General features: G+C 33.8%; 2 protein-coding genes across 3 annotated transcripts; one reads left to right on the top strand and one right to left on the bottom strand.

Annotated features, from left to right (window-relative positions):
- The first annotated feature begins 3,776 nt into the window (after positions 1-3,776).
- Positions 3,777-4,464, top strand: LOC116143724 (EG45-like domain containing protein). Its single transcript, XM_031429158.1, has 3 exons — positions 3,777-3,882; positions 4,086-4,359; positions 4,458-4,464. Exons 1-3 carry the CDS (start codon positions 3,777-3,779, stop codon positions 4,462-4,464), a joined length of 387 nt encoding a protein of 128 aa, XP_031285018.1.
- Positions 4,465-18,391: 13,927 nt separating this feature from the next.
- LOC116143803 (EG45-like domain containing protein) lies at positions 18,392-19,737 on the bottom strand. Of its 2 annotated transcripts, XM_031429261.1 has the most exons (3): positions 19,559-19,737; positions 18,705-18,978; positions 18,392-18,595 (listed from the first exon to the last, which is right to left on the bottom strand). In XM_031429261.1, exons 1-3 carry the CDS (start codon positions 19,662-19,664, stop codon positions 18,589-18,591), a joined length of 387 nt encoding a protein of 128 aa, XP_031285121.1. In that variant the 5' UTR covers positions 19,665-19,737; the 3' UTR covers positions 18,392-18,588. The 2 variants fall into 2 exon arrangements, with proteins under 2 accessions (XP_031285121.1, XP_031285123.1); XM_031429263.1 differs by lacking the exon at positions 18,392-18,595 and having other exon boundaries at positions 18,701-18,978.
- Positions 19,738-20,870: the final 1,133 nt, after the last annotated feature.

Below are 20,870 nucleotides of genomic sequence, written 5' to 3'. Positions count from 1 at the left end.
TTCACCAAACTTTCTTGAGACCATTATAAAGATAAATTCTCTAATACACCAAATGAGCTAATTACATTTGTACATGGACAACTTACACATGTCTCATATAAAGATAAAATCTTAACATCAAATAAAGACACAACTGGTGTAAATGAATTCTTGTTGAGCGAGTTCATCACACGGACATTGCGTGTCATGACATCAGAATACCATAAAACGATTGTATATAAACAGAGTAATGTTACGACATAAAAAATCAGTCATCACACAGAATTCATAATACGACAAAAATACTTACAACATGGAAGAAGAAGCTTTGTCCATTGAAGCTTGTATTAGAAATCGAGCTATTTGTCTCCAAATCTTCAATAAAATAAAAATCGAACTGGTACAAATGGAAGTTAATTACTTAATTACATTTTATATAATAATTATGTTATAAGAATTTTAAAAATCTTTCGTAGACCGAGCTCAACCGGGTTCAATTATAGCTTAATTAACCAAGATATTCATTCTTAAACACATTGATAAAACAGCAAAATCAAGAGTTACTACACAAAACTGATCTCTTTTATATATAGGTGGAGCAATTGCAAGGCTGCAACATATTCATTAACCATTAAAATGGTCACATTTTCTTCTTATAACGTTAATTAACATCTTAATTATCTCCAAAATTAGGGTAATATTGTTAATTTCCGAAACCAAGAGGATACCTTATTCTTGATTTGAGTTTAGGGTTTAGGTGTAAGAACAATTTTACCTCCATGATATCAAAAACCTATTTATCAGCCCCTTGTTTGGTAGTTTTCACAATAATATATAAAGTTAGCATAAAACACTAAAAAAAAAAAAAACACTCATTACCGAGGGCAATCTTAATGTTGTAGGAATAGTTAATAATTCAGACGAAATAATTTGAATTTTCCGAGAGCTATGTAGCCATCGGAATCAAGTATCATTTTTTTGGCAATGTTCGAGAACCTTACCCTTGTTGTAGGAATTGAACTTAACATCGAGAGTGTATTTGGTTCAAAGAATGTTGTATTATTGTAAATGTTATATTAATGGAAAGATAGATTACCTTGAAGATTACCATGAATATTTAGAGAAATGTGTTTGGTTGGTTGAAATAAATTAGTGGGTATATTATATTAATACGTTTGGCTGGGAGGAATAAATTGATAGGTATATTATGTAATTTACTAAATTGCCCTCCTTTTTAAATATTAATATAATAATTTTTTTATTTTTTTATTTTTTTTATTTTTTTGAATAGTTTTTTTAACCCCCTGCATTTCAGATTTAACTAAAACACCCCAACAACAAAAAAAGTTTAAAACTTAACAAAAAGACTCCCATTCACCCTAAGCCATGGATCTGGTCGGAAACGACCTTAGTGATGCACGACTGGCCAGATCCGGCCAGTCAACCCTTGGGTAATTTTTTTAAATTCTAGGGGTATTTATGTCCTAAAAACATCATATATAAGGATAAAATAGTCTATTGGTATTTTTGTAAATTGTTTTTAAAACAAGGGTATTATTGTCCCAAAATTTTATTAATAAGTGATAAAATTGTAACAAAAATAAGATTATCAAGTAATATTAAAATACCTAAGAAAATGGAGGTAGTTAGATTACCTCCTATATTACCAATAGTAATTACTATTGATTTTAGAATATTACTAAAATCTTATATTATTTGAATAATCAAGTAATATAAAATGATATTATCTCAGTAATCTCCTATTACCCCTAACTAAACACACCTCGAGAATAGTTAATATCCGTCGAAAAAAGTTGGTCGAAATTGAGCATTTTTGTTGTAGATATAAGAGGGGTAACGTTGTTAGTTTTAATAGTTTATGAAACCACTGGTCAGATTCATACAGGGGTTGACTTTATAATCCCCTAAAATAAATGATGTTATTTATTAGAACATAACCTTTAAACAAGGATTAATTAATCGTAACGATAGTGACATCATTAATTAAGAAGTAAATAACTATAGTGGGGAGAGGGTAGCTTGATTTAGAAGTTATTTATAAGCGTGGAGCATAATTTGATTATAGAAGTAATTATAATTTTGAAATATGCAATAGAAGACTAATTAAGTCATTAATTTAGTTAAAATTAATTACCCAATAAACTTTTCAATGAAAATCAATTTAGCATTTAAGTTGCAATTTTATTTGTTTCCTTGATTTACTAATGGGTTGACTTATTGTAATTTAAATTAAATTTATACATTAAAATTTTTGATATTAATAAATGTTATTTTTTAAATCCTCCGTTTGAAATTATAATATTATATATGGATGATTATAAATTTATATCAAAAATTTTTAAGTTATAAATTTATATATACTGAATGTTTTTTCTCTTTCTTTCTTTTTTTTTTTTTTGTTTTTTTTTTTGTTTTTTTATTTCTCATAAAGAGTTGGAATAAAAACATATTTCGTTTGTAGTATAAGAAAATATGTAAAGTATCATAAAGCCCCTTATGTAAAATTTTTACCGCTATAAGTTACACCAGCTACCTTTCATCATGTAAAATTATTAACCCCTAATAAATTCTACAACCCTCATTATATAACCTAACCAAGGCCTAAAGCCCAAGTCCGGCTCCAGGTTTTACAAGCCCGGGTTTGCATTTTAAAAAAACCCGAGCCTGACCCGGGCCCGTGGTTTTTACCTCCCAATTTAGCACACCTCCATAATTGTAAATTAACCACCATTTTCTATTAGACCTCCAAATATCAATATACATTATGGCACTGCCCCACTCTAAAAAGTAAAAAAAAAAAAAAAAAAAAAATTATTGTTGTATCACATTATTCATGAGTCAAACTAATAAAAATTTGTTCATAGTAATGATAAATTTAAAATTCATCAATCATATGTTGCTTTACTGGGTTTAATGGGGTCATCAATTTCCCTATGAACTTGCTAAAACGTGAACATTATAGAAAGATCTATCTAAGTGACATAGATATTTAACTATCCAAACTTTTTTTTGTTTTTTTTTTGTTTTTTAATAACCAGAGTGTTTATGCCAGTTTGTGCACTCCTTAATTAATCTCCAGAGCTCATTGAACACCTTACAAGTCTAATGTTCCAAATTAAACTACAAATATGGTAGATGGTTCCAAAATGGTTCAAACCCACAAAATCAATGAAAAGAACAAATATTTTTGATGGCCAAACCAACCCCTTAGACAATTGTCCAACTTATCAATAAGCTTACATGTGCATTTTAAAGTCTCCAGCTCGTGTCGTCTATGGCTAAGTTTGGAGCTCTGTATTACCAATTAACTGCTTAAACTTATAGTTCAATGGTAGGTGCTTGATCCTGATATATTAACATTAACAAATAAGAAAACAATGCATACGTAAAATGTATTTATTGACATCATGTATTGATAGATATATAACATGTTAATGTCACGCCTAATAAAAGTTTTGCCGAGGAAACGTTTCAATTCTACAGAGCAATACTAAATGTTTGGCAAAGCTAGTAAATGAGAGGGTTGGCAAGGCAATTTGTCATCTTCATCCAATTGGAAATGTTCATATATAGACTAGAGAAAAAGTTGCCCTAGATAACAATTAATATGGAGTAAATGTACTTAGCAAAAAAAAAAAAAAAAAAAAAAATGGAGTAAATGTTTAGTCCGGAAAAAACGCTAAATTTCCCTCTATAAATTGGAAGGATTTTTCTGCTTTGAACGAACAAGTTATTAACTATTGGAAATCAGAAGGCTTATAGTAAGAAATAGAGAAATGGGTATCGAAATGAAAGCGTTCCTGATACTATCAATGGCAATGAGCCTAATCTCTGTTGCATTTGCAGCTACAGGGACTGCCACTTACTATACAACTTATGTCCGTGAGTATTCGTATCATTTGTTAATTTTATAATTTTCTGTGCTCATGCATAAGATAAATATTGACTCATACGTACTGTTTTAATATTATTTACTATAAAATTCCATTTAGCGCAAGGAAACTAAAATATTTAGATAATTTTCTCACTCGGGAAATATAGTCTGAATATATATATATATATATATTCATTTCCTCTGCATATAGCTTCTGCATGCAATGGATATCAAAACGATGGAGATATGATAGCGGCTGCAAGCAATGTCCTGTGGAACAACGGGGCAGTTTGTAACAAATATTACAGAATCACCTGCACCGGCCTCGCTTACCAAGGTGCAAACCCTTGCAAATCCGGCAGCGTTGTTGTCAAAATTGTCGATCACTGTCCTACCGGCTGCACCGGAACCATTGATCTCTCTGAGCAAGCTTTCGCCAAGATCGCCAACACCGCAGCCGGAAAGATCAATATTCAGTATACTCCGTATGTTCATTCAGGATGCCCTATTACTTAAGTTGTTTGATATAGCTAATACAAATGAATTTTAATGAATATTCTGTTTGTTTATTGTTGTTTTGCAGGGTTTGAAGTTGGCAATTAAAAAGCTTTAGTAATAATAATATAATAAGCATGAATACTTCACGGCATGCCTTACAATTGAACGAATACATGTACGTGTATTTCACCGTAGACTTTTTCTTAGTTGATATGTAGATTGATATAAACAAAATAAATGTTACTGAAACATAGTTTTTGGAGCTCTCTTTATATATAATTATACCAAGTGAAAGTCAGCATATGTCATAGATTTGACTGGCAAAAATTTTGGTCCCTAAATTTAGAGACCAAAATTATATATAATTAGACAAAAAATTTAACTTATTACACGTTTCCACTTAGGCCACTTTATTCCATCAAACTATGGGTATTGAAATTACAAAGCAAATTAAGAAACCTAAAGAGGTACAAATTTTCATGAAGTGCAAAGCTTATTGGAAGTGTATGATGTCATCTAATTTTGCACTTAGAAAGACCTATTCCTCTGAGTAAAAGCTTCAAACCCTGCAAATTAATTAACAACATAAAAAGTTTAAAAAAAAAAAAATGTTGAGAAATTAATAGTAAAATCTAATTAATTAACAAAGTATAAATTAATAAGTTTGCTTACGGGGTGTAGTCAACGATAACGTTCCCGGCATCAGGATTAGCAATCTTAGCAAAAGCATCTTGAGAAAGATTAAGAACCCCATTGCATCCTGTTTGACAGCGATCAACCACTTTAACTACAACGTTACCAGACCTGCAAGGATGTGGAGCTGCATTGGTGCCCCTGATGCATCGCACTCTATACCTTCTCCCACTAGCTCTCCCATTGTTCCATAGGGCATCGCTTACTCCGGTCACCATCGTTCCGTCGTTGCGGTTGCCGTAGCAAGCGGAAGCTGCACTCCAAGTTCAGAATTTCCGTTCATTTCTACTGTTAGGAATGGTTCATCTCTAGATGTCTGTACTTGAGAACTTCAAGACAAATGAATGGTATACTTAACGTAATAAATGAACTAATAATTTAAAAAATTTAATTGAGACAAATATGGGTAAAATATACTTATTAATGTAAGGAGGTTTATAGAAAACAACATTTCCTTGAGCCATGTGCCAGTGCTACTGAGGGCTGAGGCTAATTAGCATAGCACAATACCAAGAAGCACAAAAATTCTCAAATCAAACATTTTTTTTTTTTTGGTATTGTATTGCTTCGTTATATAATTTTGAGGTGCAGCTAATCCAGATGCCAAATCTCCCCTTTTATAGAGGAAAAATAGAACAGAGATCTACCAGTAATTTAGTCATAATGCCCCACTTAAACATTTACTGACAAGAGGAGGTGAATTATTATTTAAGAAAACCTAAAGAGGAAAACAAAGCCTATATAAATAACAAGTTTTTCTAAATTTATTAAGTAAACGAAATAACTGAAAACTTAAGTTCTAGCTAGCTTTCAGGGAAAAAAATGAAAGAAAGATTTCTTTAAACCATTTTTAAACTTAAAAGTCGTGTCACTATGTACATAGAAAAACTGTTGTTAGTCTCTTATACCTTTCACTGTTTCCTCAAACTCTTCAATGAAGTAATTACGTAGCAAAGACCACAATACAACAATTTAATTTGTCATAATTTTCTTTGGCAAGATTTAATGTTGGTCAACCACTGGACCTGTAATACTGTCACTGTGGTGGAATACAAAGGAAAGGTAGTGGCATCTGTTATGCTCTATTCTAATGTCAATAATCTTCTGTGGTCTAAAAAATAACAATTTACTACTAAAATTTTCGACGTCTCCAGTCTCCACACACAAAATGGGGTACCTCTATCTAGGCAACTAACAGTAGCCAACCGGCCCTAATCCTCGTTCAATAAATGTCACTATTTATGATATTTTCCAGTTCTCCTATTAATTAATTCTTGGTACCATAGAGTAAGGATAGGGTTATTATCAATCTAACAATAAGAATCCCAAGTGACATCATGAAGTATTTTTGTTTATTACGTATCATGAGAAGCTTCCAACTTATTACAAATTGAATATCATCTTTACCTTGTATTTTTTAAGTCCAACTATTTGACTAGCTCAACAAAATATAAAGAGTAAACAACTTTTTACCACCCAAATAATGGTTTAATGACACTTTCCTACCCGAAAAGTTTCAAAATTCAAACTTTAATACCCAAACGTTATATTTTGTTAATGATTTCCGTTACATACAGTGATATTCATTGTGAAGATGAAAATACCCTTTACTATTTGACGAAAAATACCGGCGACATGCAATAGTGTCGCTTGGACAATGAACAGTGAGCAAGTGGGTAGTAGGGTGGTAGGGTTTTGTAGAGTGGGAGCCAGTGAAGCAAAAGGTGGTGACAGCTTGAATTTGGGCCAACGGATTCCGTTGGAATTTGGCTAAAAGTGGCAAAACCCTAATCCAAACGGTGCCGAAAAATGCTAAGAGCGATCAACCAATAGTCAGGGGGATTTGGAGTATGGAGGTCAGGGAATCTAGTGGTGGTGACGATTTGGATTTTGGCCACCGGAATTGACCGAAATTTGGCTAGAAACGGTGAAACCCTTATCCAAATGGCATCGACGAACTATGGAAGTAATCAGGCAATAGTCAAGGGCGTTTTGGAGTAGTCAGGCTTGTAGGTGATTGGCCTTTTCGTTGGGGCAAAGGGTCAAACATGTGGTGTGTGTGGATGGAGCAGCAAGGTTGGAAAGATGAGGGGACAATCAGTGACCAAAATAATACAACACAACAACTCAAACAACAATCAACAGATTAACACTAGGAAAAAAACCAACAAAAAATAGGGGATTGGGGTCGCAAAATTCAATTGTCTCACGGCGGCAAAATAGCAAGTGAAAGAATGGAAAAAAGGGGGGGGGGGGGGGGGGGGGGGGGGGGGGGATGTCGAGGGTAAGGTTTTGAAGACGTGAGGATGGGGGTTCGCGACCAGAATCTGGCTGTGAAAAGTGAGATTGCACGAAGTAGTAGTCATTGACCGACAAATGGAGGGTGCAATGGGTGAGTGTGATAGTGGGTTTTGGAGAGGGCGATGAGAGGATTCTGAAAGAAGTGTGGAGAAGGTTTGGCAGTGTCGGAATCCAGCCAAAATTGACGGTCATATGGGAGGAAATGGGTCACGGGAAACAAAGCACTAAAATGACAACAACTGCAAAAGAAGAAAAGAGAGAAGTGATTTGCCAAATAAATAGGGAGAACAAGGAGAAAAAAGAAATTAATGTTAATTGACCATCTTGCCTTTACTTATAATGAACTTTTGACCATCCTACCCTTCTTCTCAATGAAATTTTCTAACGAAACTGTGCTATGGATAGTAAAGTTGTATTTTGAAACTTTTTGGGCGAGAAAGTGTCATTAAGCCATTATTTTGTGGAAAAAAAATTGTTTACTCAAATATAAAATCAAAATTGGCAACTAGCCCTTACCCTATAGTGTACGTATATATAATTAAAAAAAACCAAGACATTCGGAGAAAATAAAAGATATTTGTCTTTCCTACAATGTTGTTAAACCCGACTTAGGCCTTGACCCGACGAAGGGGCCGATCCCCTGGTTAAGCAATCTGAGTGGTCTAACCGGTCGGTTGGACCGATGACGTCAGTATATCCAATAGGTTTGAAATTCAACAAACACACCCTTAGAAATTATGCATCAATCCCTATAGACTTAAAATCCAACAAACACAGGAAACCTTAGCCATCGCAACTGCAATTCACCCCAAATTAGCCCAACACCAGACAAACCACCACTAGGCCACCACAAAAACCCTAATCCATCACAAAACACCACCATCTATCGCCAATGTCATAGTTGTGTGACTCCTCTACGCTCGATCTACAGTCGCATGACTCCATCGCACGCGATCTTGCCATTGCACCACCATTCCACCAACCCTCCCACCCTCTGCCAATCTAAAACCTCATCAACACACCGCCACTTGCTCCCATCAACAAACCATCGCTTGTTTGTGTGACGCTTTGCACGATTGTGGTGCTTTTGAATTTTGATGTCGATCTGCCACCACCGAATAACAATCCAATCTCACTTTGATTTGTTGTTGATTGTGTTTCTTTATTATTTTTTTGACTGATTTTCATTTGTGTAGTGCCAACTGGCCACTGACTGTCGGCCATGCAAATTGAGCCAGAACAAATTTTGAATGGCTAAAGATGAAGATTGAAGATGCAAAATTGAAAAGGGCAATTTTTTTTTAGGGATTTTACTGATCCAATTTAGCCATTAGGCCGGTTGAACCGACGGTTTGTTATTATTACACCACTTCATAGTTCGTTCAATCCAAGTCATAAGCTAAAACTAGATTTTGGGTGTGCCCAAACTACAGTTAGGGCCACTTCCCGGTCAGACCGGTCAAACCGGCCAATTCGATCCGAGTTTGAAAACATTGTTTTCCTATAAAAGAAAAACATGTATAAGACCGACATTGTAGTTCATATTCTCAAAAATTTATAAAACTTAATTGATATTAATCTAATCGATGAACAAATATTGCACATATTTAGATTAATTATTTAAAATATATATGAGAAGCATATGAATTTAGAACAAGAATTGGTGAGAGATTCGTATATATTTTTAAGGTTAATGCCCACCTCAAATAAGTGCAAATGGCACCAAAAATGTTGTGTGGTTTCCATAAATCTTCCCATACATCCATTGAATTAAGACTTAATTTTACAGCTAGCCAAGTCTAGAATTGACTTAATTAATTGTGCCTTATATAATAATTAATTTGAGAATATATTTTGAATCAAAATTTTGTTTTCTCTATCTATTGGAGCAAACTTTCAGTTGTTTCACTCACACCAAAAAGTACTTTACAAACCATAGGGTGAAGAAATATTAAAGAAAATGGCCTCATAAATGAAAATTTTGATGATGTTTACCATGAAAATGTGCTTTAGCTCCGCCGCGTATGTAGCTCAAAGGACTGCCACTTTCTATACTCCTCCTTAAACCTGTGAGTATAAATTAATTTATTGCGTGTAGTGTTTTTATTTAATTTGTACAGATTGAATCAATTAATTTGTTGAAGGTGAAGTCAGAAATGGTGTCGCACAACTAAACTGATATGCTGCCGCATTTGCCTTGCACCTTTCTTGACCGTGGATTTGTCATATGATCTGAAGGCTGTCTTGATGCCACCTGGACAGGAGTATAAAAGCACCCTCTCTCTCTTTTGAAGTCAACACAAAAACACAATTAAATATCTCTCTCTTTTATTTTTCAGATCTGCATCGTATTAGGCTTGCTTTTCTTGGTTTTTTCTTTTGTGTAAATATGTCATTATATTAGTGACATTTAGTCACTTTGTGAGAGTTGGGTTTACTCTCGGGTGTAAGGGTTTCTAGTTTGAGTTCCCTTGGGGCAGATTTGCGAGTGTAAAGAAGAGTGTTTAGTGGGAAGAGAGTGAGGATATTATAGTATGTGTGTGTGTGTAATCTGTAACAAAGGTTCTAATTAGTGCAGAAAGCTCCTCAATTGTGGAGTTTAACATGGATGTAGCTTATCCAAATCTTGGATAAGTGAATTATTGTAAATCGTGTTCTTGGTTGATTGTTTTTGTGTGTGTTGTGATTATTCTTGATTTTAGTTTATTAAGTTGATATTGGTAATAGGATTGAATCGTAACAGTGGTATCAGAGCTAGAAATTTAAGGTTCGTTGATCTCTAGTTCTGTTTTTTATTTGGAGTAATTTCTTAAATTAAGAGTTCGTCGGATTTTGGGGCTTTCTCAATCTGTAAGTTCCTTAGAGTTCCAGGTCCTAAAATCTAAGATTCAAGTTATCAATTTTGCGATTTGGTAATTTTCTAGAAATCTAGGGTTCATTGAATTTAGGGGTTTTCTTGATCAATCAGTTCTTTAAGGTCCTAGATAGATTAGAGTCCATAATCAGGGTTCAGTTGTGTCAAATTAAATTAAGTTCGAGTTCTAGGGCTTCTTCAATTGGGATTCTTTTGATAACAGTATCAAGAAACCTGGTATGAATATAACACGCATAGAGATCACCCAATATGATGGGAAGATCGATTTCAACAGCTGGAAGAAGAAGAAAAAAATGTTACTATCACACAACAAGGTCGCCATTGCACTGGAAAAAGATGCAACGAAATGGCCAAAAGAGAAATTAAAGAAAAAGGCTGAAATTGATAAAGTGGCATACAACCTCCTCATTATGAATCTCTCGGACAAAGTCTTGAGGAAGGTAGATGGCATGAAGACCCCATTGACTTTATGGGGTAAACTCGATTCACTATACTCTTTACAATCTGCTCCAAATTTAGCTTTCTTAGAGGGTGCATTATTTGATTATAAAATGGATAGTTGTAAATCTATAGAAGATAATTTGGATGAATTCTTGAAAATGACTTTAATTTTAAAAGGAACAAGTCAAGAATTAGGTGCTACAAGTGTAGCCATGATACTCCTTAATTCCTTAACAGAAGAGTACTATATTGTTAAAAATGTTTTACAATAGACGGGTACTGTACCTAGTCTTGATTTAATCATTGCTGGATTAAAGGCTAGGGAGTTAGAATTAAAAGTTCAGAAAAGGAGTGGGCATAACTTGTTTGTAAAAGGTAAAGTAGAATCTGGCCAGTCAGGAAACAATACACATGTCACTGGTTCAAAGAATCAGAAGAAAGGAAAATGATTTGTCAAGAGTAAAGGGGAAACTAGGAAGTGCTTTCATTGCAATAAAACTGCACATTGAAAAGAGAATTGCTTTGAGTGGATTAAAAAACAGAAACAATCAAACATTGAAAGCAATTTAGCTTCCACTAGTGATAGTATCAATGAATCTGAAGTCCTCACAGCGTCTAGATCAGACCTAGTTTAGGAGAGGGTTCTAAACTCAGGGTGCTCTTTTCACATGAGTCCAAATAGAGAGTGGTTTCAAGACTTTGAAAATTAAGGATGAACACGAAATAGTGTTTATGGGCAATAACAATGCATGCAAAGTTCGGGGAATAGGGAGTGTAACCTTAAGATTGAATAATGAGAAATTGATAATGTTGACTAAGGTTAGATACATCTTTGAGCTAAAAAGAAACTTAATCTCTCTAGGAACACAAGATGAATTAGGATGTTGTTATAAAGCAGAAAATGGATACCTTAATGTATATAGAGGTAACAACATAGTGCTAAAGGGTCTAAAAAAGAATGGGTTGTATATACTGTGTGGGAACCACTATTATGATAAATTCAATATTGCTCTTGTTTCTTCTAACCCTAATGTGACAAAAAATGGCATTTGAGAATGGGGCATATGAGCCAAGAGGGGTGACCATCTTTTTACAACAGGGACTATTTGGTAAGGACACTATCTCTTCTCCTGATTTTTGTGAAACCTGTGTGTTGGGTAAGCAACACCGTATGAGTTTCTCAAAAAGTATACACCTTGCCACTAATTGTTTAGATTATTTGCATGATGATTTGTGGGGTCTAGAACAGGTTAAGTCTCATGGGTGGAATAGTTATTTTCTCTCAATTGTAGATGACTTTAGTAGGAAGGTTTGGGTTTACCTACTTAGGTCTAAAGATGAGGCTTTACTTAAGTTCAAAAACTAGAAATTGTTAGTGAAAAATCAGGTTGATAGGAAGGTTAAGGCCATTAGGACTGATAATGGCCTGAAATTCTATAATACATAATTTGACAAATCCTATAGTGAATAGGGAATCCTTAGACATAGGATAGTTAGAAAAACTCCCCAACAAAATGGTATTAATGAGAGGATGAATAGAACCTTGCTTAAAAAAGTTAGATGCCTCATGTTTACTTAATGTTTTCTAAAGACATTTTAGGGAGAAACTTTGACCACAGATGCATACTTGGTGAATATAAGCCCTTCCACTATCATAGAGTATATGTCCTTGGAAGAAAAATAATCAAGAAGAAAGCCTAGCCTAAACCATTTGAGAGTATTTGGGTGTGTTGCATATGCACACGCTAGAGAATGGAAATTATAGCCTAGGTCCTTAAAGTGTGTATTCTTAGGATACCAATAGAGGACTAGGGGCTATAAACTGTGGAATAAGGATTCACCAGGGGTAAAAATCATAATTAGTTGGGACGTAGTGTTTAATGAAACTATTTTCCCTTGTAAATTCACTAACCAAAATGCAATTATCCCTAATGACAATGAAATAAGTCCTGGTCAAACAGGAGTTACTCAAATTGAGGTGGAGCAAACTCTATAGTAGCCTGATACTCCTCGCCATGACCAAGAAACTGAACCTGAAGCTGATACAACCACTGAGGATCTTGACCAAACAGTAGAGGCTAAAGAACCACTTCATGATGACCTAGCACAATACCAGTTGGCAAGGGACAGAACAAGGGAGAAATTAGAGCCCCTACTAGAAACTCCTATGCAGACTTGATTTACACTGCCCTAGTGGTAGGAACTGAAGTTCAGAGGACTGAACCAGACACTTATGAGCTGCTATGAGATCCAAGAACAAAGAAAAATAGGTGATTGCAATAGAGGAAGAAATGTAGTCACTAAAGGTAAATGGAACATGGTCTTTGGTCTCTAAACCCAAAGACTATAAACCTGTGGAATGCAGATGGTTGTACAAGCTCAACGAAGGCCTTTCCCCTACTGAACCTCCTAGATATAAGGCTTGTTTAGTGGTTAAAGGGTATACACAGAGGGAGGGTATATATTTTAATGAGATTTTCTCACATGTTGTTAAGTTTAAAACAATTAGGATAATGCTCTCCTTAGTAGCTCATTATGATCTTAAATTAGAACATTAGACGTAAAAACTGCATTTTTACATGAGAAGTTAGAGGAAAAGATCTTTATGGCACAACCTACTGGATTCATAGATAAAAAATTGCCTAACCATGTTTGTATGTTGTATAAATCCCTTTAAGCAATCACCTAGGCAGTGGTATAAAAGGTTTGACACCTTTATATTAAGCATTGGGTTCTAGGAGCGAATATGATAGTTGTTTTGATTTTGCCTTCACTGATCATATGCCTATTTACTTGCTATTATATGTTGATGACATGCTCTTACTTTGTAAGTCTAAATCAAAGATAAGTGATTTAAAATTGAAACTGAACTCATAATTTGATATGAAGAACTTAGGATCTGCTAAGAAAATTTTGTGAATGTTCATTGAAAGAAATAGAAAAAATCGTGAGCGAAGAGTGAATCAGCTGTCATACTTACAAAAACTGGTCACTAAGTTTGGTATTTCATAATCCAAACATGTCAATTGGCCACTTGCAAGTCATTTTATCTTGAGTAAACTACAATGCCCTAAGTCTAATGCTGAAATGATTAAGATGGAAAATATCCCCTACTCTAATGCAATAGGGTCTATAATGTATGCCATGATTAGCACTAGACCATATTTGTCCTTTGCAATTTCCTTACTTAGTAGATTTATGTCTAATCCTGGCTATGATCATTGGATTGCATTAAAGTGATTGCTTAGGTATATCAATGGTTCTTTACATATTGGTTTAAACTATTGCAAAAGGGATAATTCACTTGATCTTGTGGGATTTGTAGACTTTGACTTTGCAGGTGACAGAGATATAAGAAAATCAACTACATCCTATTGTTTCACCTTGGGTGGGAATTGCATCAATTGGAAGTTCCAACTACAGCCTTTTGTTACATTATCTACAGTAGAGGCTAAATACGTAGCTATGGCCGATGCCTTCAAAGAAGCATTGCTGCTTTAATGAATTTTCAAGGAAGCCAATCTGGTGGACAGTATGGTGATAGTGTATTCAGACAGCCAAAGGGTTATACATCTAAGCAAAAACCTAGTTTACCATGACAGGACCAAGCATGTGGATGTAAGGTACCACTTTGTAAGAGATCTAATTGCTAAGTAAATGATTGACTTAAGGAAGATTCCAGCTGAAGTCAATCCTGCGGATATGGGCACAAAAGTAGTCACTGCTATGAAATTCAAGCATTGCTTCGATTTGTTGTCTATCAGCTAGGCATTAAGGAGTAAAACTAAGAAGCAATTGATGATGAGTTCTCTACACAAGTGAGAATTGGTGTGTTGCTGTTGGAAATTCTAACTTCAAGGTAGAGATTATTGAAGGTGAAGTCAGAAACAACATCGCACAACTAAACTGATACGCTGCCACATTTGCTGTGCACCTTTCCTGACCGTGGATTTGCAATATGATCAGAAGGCTGTCTTGATGCCACCTGGACAAGAGTATAAAAGCACCCTTTCTCTCTTCTGAAGTCAACACAAAAACACAATTGAATCTCTCTCTTTTGTTTTTCAGATCTGCATTGTATTAGGCTTGCTTTTCTTGGTTTTTTCTTCTTTGTAAATTTGTCATTGTAGTAGTGACATTTAGTCACTTTGTGAGGGTTGAGTTTACTCTCGGGTGTAAGGGTTTCCAGGTTGAGTTCCCTTGGGGCAGATTTGCAGGTGTAAAGAAAAGTGTTTAGTGGGAGTGAGGAAATTAGAGAGTGTGTGTGTGTGTGTGTGTGTGTGTAATCTGTAACAAAGGTTCTAATTAGTGCAGAGAGCTCCTCAATTGTGGAGTTCAACGTGGATATGGCTTATCCAAATCTTGGATAAGTGACCCACAGTAAGTCGTGTTCTTCTTGGTTGATTGTTTTTGTGTGTGTTGTGATTATTCTTGATTTTAGTTTGTTAAGTTGAAATTGGTAATAGGATTTAATCATAACATAATTAATGTTCACTTTCGTTGATATATACTTAATAAGAACACAAATAACACAAAGAACAAAAATGAAGAGAAAAACTCTATTGTATTGCAATGCTTGGAATGAAAATAACCTAAGATTAGTTAGCTTTAAATAGAAGTTTACAAGTAGATCTAATGATCCAAACAGTATATATCCATTAAGATGGATGGTTATGATTAATTATATAAGTAATAGAATCCTAGTCCCATTTTGCCGCCTATTTGGTGAAGGAACATTCTAAAAGCTTCTGGAAAGATTCTCTGACATATTCTCTTATGCTCCTCGTTCAAGTCTAGGTCATGCCTCTTGAACAGATATGGGTCTCATGTGGGCTTGGGCTTGCCTAGACATGACACAGGGCACCATTGATCTCTCCTAGGAAGATTTTGCCAAAATCAACAACCTTGATGCTGGAAAGATCAAGATCGAGCACACTCCCTACGCTTAAATACCTTATTTTATTTATATATGTACATGAAAATTTCCAGTGCACACTAACATTTACATTTTCTTTTTTAAATCTAAACTCTCATTCGATAACATTGATTGATTTTATGTTTTCAATATAAAAAAAATTTATTGCATAGATAATTTCTTTATTTATTCTTTACAGGGTTTGAAGTTTTCTCCAAGGTTACGAAAAGATGGAAGCTTCAGGAAAGGAAAGCCCTAGTGTTTAATATTTATAATAAACAATGCATATATCCAGAAAACTTGTATGGTTGATGTATTATGCAGGTCAATTCATTTATTTATTAAAAAAAAATAATAATAATAACTAGTTGTTTAATGGAATAATAAGGGCTGTTTTGTTGTGAAAGGTCATATATACTTGCTTTTCAATTATATATATGAATTATTTTTTCAGTTGATTACCTGTTTGAATATATGAAACTTATATATTAAAGAAAATAAAATAGTACACATGCATATAAACTCTTTATAAAAATAGGTATTATATGTTTTTTGCATCATCTATTTCAATTAATTTTTTTAATTTTTAATCTTCGAATTACATAATCCTACAATTAATTTGAATATATTAATCACTTTGTATCAAAAGCGCTTATATGTATATGTTGAGATCATAAATTGATACTTTTTCACTTCTTATTATGTCAATGTAATATGTAGTTCAAGATGTGAAACCTGTTACAATTTCATAACTATATTATTCTTTAATAAATAAATATTGTTTGACATAAAATTAATTAATATCTTAAAAATAAGATATCTAAATTTGTTATTCTAATCCCATATGTGCTTCCACACTGAGCATATTTAGAGCGGTAGGGCCTAGGGGTAATATTGGAAGTGACAAAGGATCATGCGATTAGATGGGTATGACATTGCAATTCTTATGTCGAGTAGAGTACATGGTAAAGACATCATGTGTAGAGCAAGGCAAAAAGCCCGGCCCAAAGGGTCGGTCCTTGGGAGGATTCCTATGATCAAACGTAGAAGAATGTTGGTGATTGTCTCATCAAATAGAAAATTAGGTGAAAATATCTTTTATATATAAGAGTAATTAAATAATACTCCTTCCGTTTTTTTTTTTAATTGTCGTTTTAAGAGTTTTTAAAATTTTCAAAATTAAAGTCGTTCTGCCTTGTCTTTTCTGCACCTTTCATCATGCCTTCTCCACTTTTTATCATGCCCTCTCTCTTTCCATTTCATCTTGTCATTTCTCTATTTTTTGCCTTTGTCTCTCTTTAATCTTTTATCTTATCTTATCTCTTCCCCTCTTCTCCTCTCTTCCTTATTTTCCATCGCCATTTCTTCTTTCTCTAATCTGTCTCTGCTTCCATCTTTTCTCTCTTTTTCTTGTCTTCCTTTTCTATGTTCCTCTCTCCACTTATTTGAAGCACCCTATCGTCTTCAATCTCCACCTTCACTTCCTCTTTCTTGAGCCCTGGAAGATCAACCTTGAACTCGTGAGCTTATAGGGTTTCCTTCCAGTCCACACGGGTGTTAACAAAAGCTGAAGTTTCTTGAGGGAGTTGAGAGGAGAGTGACGATACAGATGATGGGAAAGGAAAGTCCTTGAATGAGTTACAAACGACGCAGAAAGAGAGGATGTCTATGCGTGTGGCGAGGCGTTTAGCGATGGCATTGAGGAGAAGTGCGGGGAGAGTGGACCGGTCTGGGTGAGTGGTGTCCATGGGAGAAATTGGAGAAAATGGGCGTTTGTGGCAGTTGCGTAGTAGATTTGAGTTTAGAAATTTGTGATGTTTTTTTTCTTACCTGCAAAATCAGGGAAAAAAGTTGGTGGGAGAGAGAAATTTTTTTTTAATTAAAACCTATGCCCACACCTAAAACGACAATTAAAAAAAAAACAGAGGGAGTATCATTTAATAGACTAGTCTTCATTGACAGAACCAAGAAACTACATTTAAGGGGCCAAAGTGTTATATTGCCTAATGAGGGGATTAAATGAAAAGTGTAATTTGGAAATTGCAATTATATCGGGGTTAGGGGTTAGAGTTTAACCTAAGATGGGTCAAAGATGTAAATACAGTTTAAGGGATGAAATCAATATATTTGTACATAAAATGATTTGGATATATATAGCTAACTTAATAATCACAATTTTTTAACAGGTACAAGTTTTATTGAAAGGAAAAATCTAACTATAAAATCCAATGACTTACCAATTATAAAACAACAAATAATTTATTCATGATATATAACACAAGATTATACTAAACTATACAAAACTCAACAGTCTAACATTTAATTGTATGGTTTAACAATCTAATTAAAACATGCTAGATGATGCTAGACTACTAAGTCCAGTACATTTTGACTATTTTTGTCTTGATTATTCTCATTAAGAGAATTATTTTAGGTTTTTTTTTTTTTTTTTTTTTTTTTTTCAGCTAAACCTATTCTTTAAACAAATCATGGACACTTTTGAAATTAAAATAAAAATTAAATAATCATTAAGGAGAATTAGGTTAAGTTATGGTCTGATAATGTTGAACAATAACCTATAAACTTAAGCTTTTAAGTGGGATGACAACTTAATATGGTATCAGCCAAATATCTCAGTTCAAATCCTCACATACAAATTGGATAAAGAAGATGAAAAAATTCAAGTTTGATATGAGGAGTATATTAGTCTTATATATCTCTGTCTCTCTATCTATATATATATGGCACCATGTTGAAAGTCAAACATTGGTCACAAATTTGACTGTCAAAATGATTAAATAAAATTATCAAAACTTATATTATATTTAGGCCTTTTCATTCTATCAAATTACATGGCTTTCACATTACAAAGTTAATTAAGAAAATTAAAGATTACAAATTTTCATGATGTGTGCATTCTTATTTAAAGTATATATATCCTTCAAATTTGCACTTAGAACAACAACAACGTTCTCCTCTGCGTAAAAAGCCTCAAACACTGCAAATTAATGAACATAAAAAGTAGATATTAAAAATATATGTGAGAAATTAATACTAAATTAAATCTAATAAATTAACAAATAGTATTACTTAATAAGTAAACTTACGGGGTGTAGTCAACAATAACGTTGCCAGCATCAGGATTAGCAATCTTAGCAAAAGCATCTTGGGAAAGATTAAGAACCCCGTTGCAGCCTGTTTTACAACGATCAACCACTTTAACTACAACATTACCGGACCTGCAAGGATGTGGAGCCTCATTGGTGCCCCTGATGCAACGCACTCTATACCTTCTTCCACAAGCTCTCCCATTGTTCCATAGAGCATCACTTACTCCGGTCACCATCGTTCCGTCATTCCGATTGCCGTAGCAAGCGGAGGCTATATTTCAATTTCATAATTAGTAAATACTTATAAAATAAAAGTTCAATCAAACTTTTTTATATTAAAAATTGTCTTTTTAGTCTCACTGCTTACTAGTGTCACTTAATTAATGAGAGTCCAGATTTTAAATCCGTGTCAGAAAATTTTCGTTTACATGAATATGTCTACTAACCTTTGCAAAAAAAAAAAAAAAAAAAACGTAAGAGAAACCAGTGAATCATATGTATCAGCCTTATGTAATGAAACGATATATCACGGGTAGATTTTATAAAATAATCCGAGTTTAGTTGATTTCCTTCTTCAGGATTTCTTTTAAATAAAGTTTCCCCATTCAAATATCTAAAAAAACAATATATATCTTACCATTCAATTTTTCAGTAAGGTTTTCATGATCATATAACTAACACATATTATCTTTCATTCGTTAAATTAAACACAAAAATTATGATAAAACACTGATGGCAAATGATAAATTGTTATTTCATATAATTGAATGAAGATTATTATTTAATAAAATATCAGTGGTAAATTAATTAAACCCATATAATCAAGAAAGATATGAAAGAAATATACTTACGAGTATAAGGGGGTTTATAGAAAACAGCATTTCCTTGAGCGGCTTGTGCTGCCGAGGCTAAGCATAGCACAATACCAACAAGCACAAAAATTCTCATATCAAACATTTTTGTTTTTGTTTTTTGGGTATAGTATAGCTTAGCTTGGGTATATAATTTTGAGGTGCAATTAAGCCAGAAGTGAAATCTCTCCTTTTATAGAAGAAAAAAAGCAAAGAAATCCACCATTAATTTAGTCTTAATCGCCCACTTAGATGTTCTCATTGCTTTTTGGAAATGGATACTTGGACTAATTGGTATTGGTTTTCAGATTGCCTCCCACTATCTCATACTTTGTATTTTTTATAGAATAAAAGGGGGGTTTTCATAAGTCTTTGCAAAGTCTTCCACGTAAGTAAAAGGTATTTCAAATTTTCAATATTAAAAAAAAAATCTAAAATTAAATAACTTAAAACTTAAGTTTTGGTTAGCTTTCAGATATAAAACCCAAGGTTTAGAAGAAAGGCAAGTTCTACCCCTGGACCCTGTTTAGCCTTTTTTTTTTTTTTTTTTCCCCTCGTATCGCCAGAATTAAGGTAAACATGCTCTTCCTTCCCCTTTTTCCAGCTATTTCACGAACGTCCTTGTGACGAGACATTTTCCTAATTAAGGGGACGTGGAAAGTTGTGCTACGGAAAAGAAATAGATATGTTCATTAATTAATTAATTAAGTTATCTTTTGCTTCTTCCGAGAAAGAAAGATCAAATACAACTTTAATTGAGGAGTTTGTTTGTTCACACTTCATTTTAATTAAATAAATGAGAGCTCAATATAAGCTCCTTAAATTTTTAATTTTAGGGTTTGAGAGTTTTTTTTTTTTATTGGTTATAGGAGTTTTTAATTAGACTGGTTTTGAAGTGTTTAAAAACCCCCACCTATTAGATTTTTAATAGGCTAGTTTTGACTGATTTAAAAACCCTCCAAAACTATTATAGTGTATTTTTGAGAGGTTTATAAAACACCCCAAATCGGGGTGTTTTGGTTGGTTTATAAATTTTATTTCAAAAAAACCCCTTTCCACTCCCTTTGCTGCACACAAATCTCTTGCTGCTGTTGACTTCTCTCTAGCACACAAATCTCTTGCTGCTACACACGAATCCCTTTGCTACACACAAATCCCTTTGCAATCGCTAATTCACAAGAAAGGATTATGTTCAGAATCAACTTCAACATGATCCCTCTCCCTTGTCATACTCAACTCGTCTACTCGCAAAGGAAATCCATCCAATAACAGGCCATCTGCTGGAATCTGATCACTAGTCTTCAGTGACACA

This window comes from Pistacia vera, unplaced genomic scaffold (genome assembly GCF_008641045.1).
Source record: "Pistacia vera cultivar Batoury unplaced genomic scaffold, PisVer_v2 Contig432, whole genome shotgun sequence".
Taxonomy (NCBI): domain Eukaryota; kingdom Viridiplantae; phylum Streptophyta; class Magnoliopsida; order Sapindales; family Anacardiaceae; genus Pistacia; species Pistacia vera.
The sequence above is the reverse complement of the archived record's forward strand: the minus strand, read 5'-3'. Positions and strand labels throughout refer to the sequence as shown.

Excerpts from the sequence above, each read along its gene's own strand:
- LOC116143724 (XM_031429158.1), top strand. The coding sequence starts at position 3,777 with ATGGGTATCGAAATGAAAGCGTTCCTGATACTATCAATGGCAATGAGC. Across the intron at positions 3,883-4,085 it reads TTACTATACAACTTATGTCC|CTTCTGCATGCAATGGATAT; the intron begins GTGAGTATTCGT and ends CTCTGCATATAG.
- LOC116143803 (XM_031429261.1), bottom strand. The coding sequence starts at position 19,664 with ATGTTTGATATGAGAATTTTTGTGCTTGTTGGTATTGTGCTATGCTTA. Across the intron at positions 18,979-19,558 it reads CTATAAACCCCCTTATACTC|CCTCCGCTTGCTACGGCAAT; the intron begins GTAAGTATATTT and ends ATTGAAATATAG.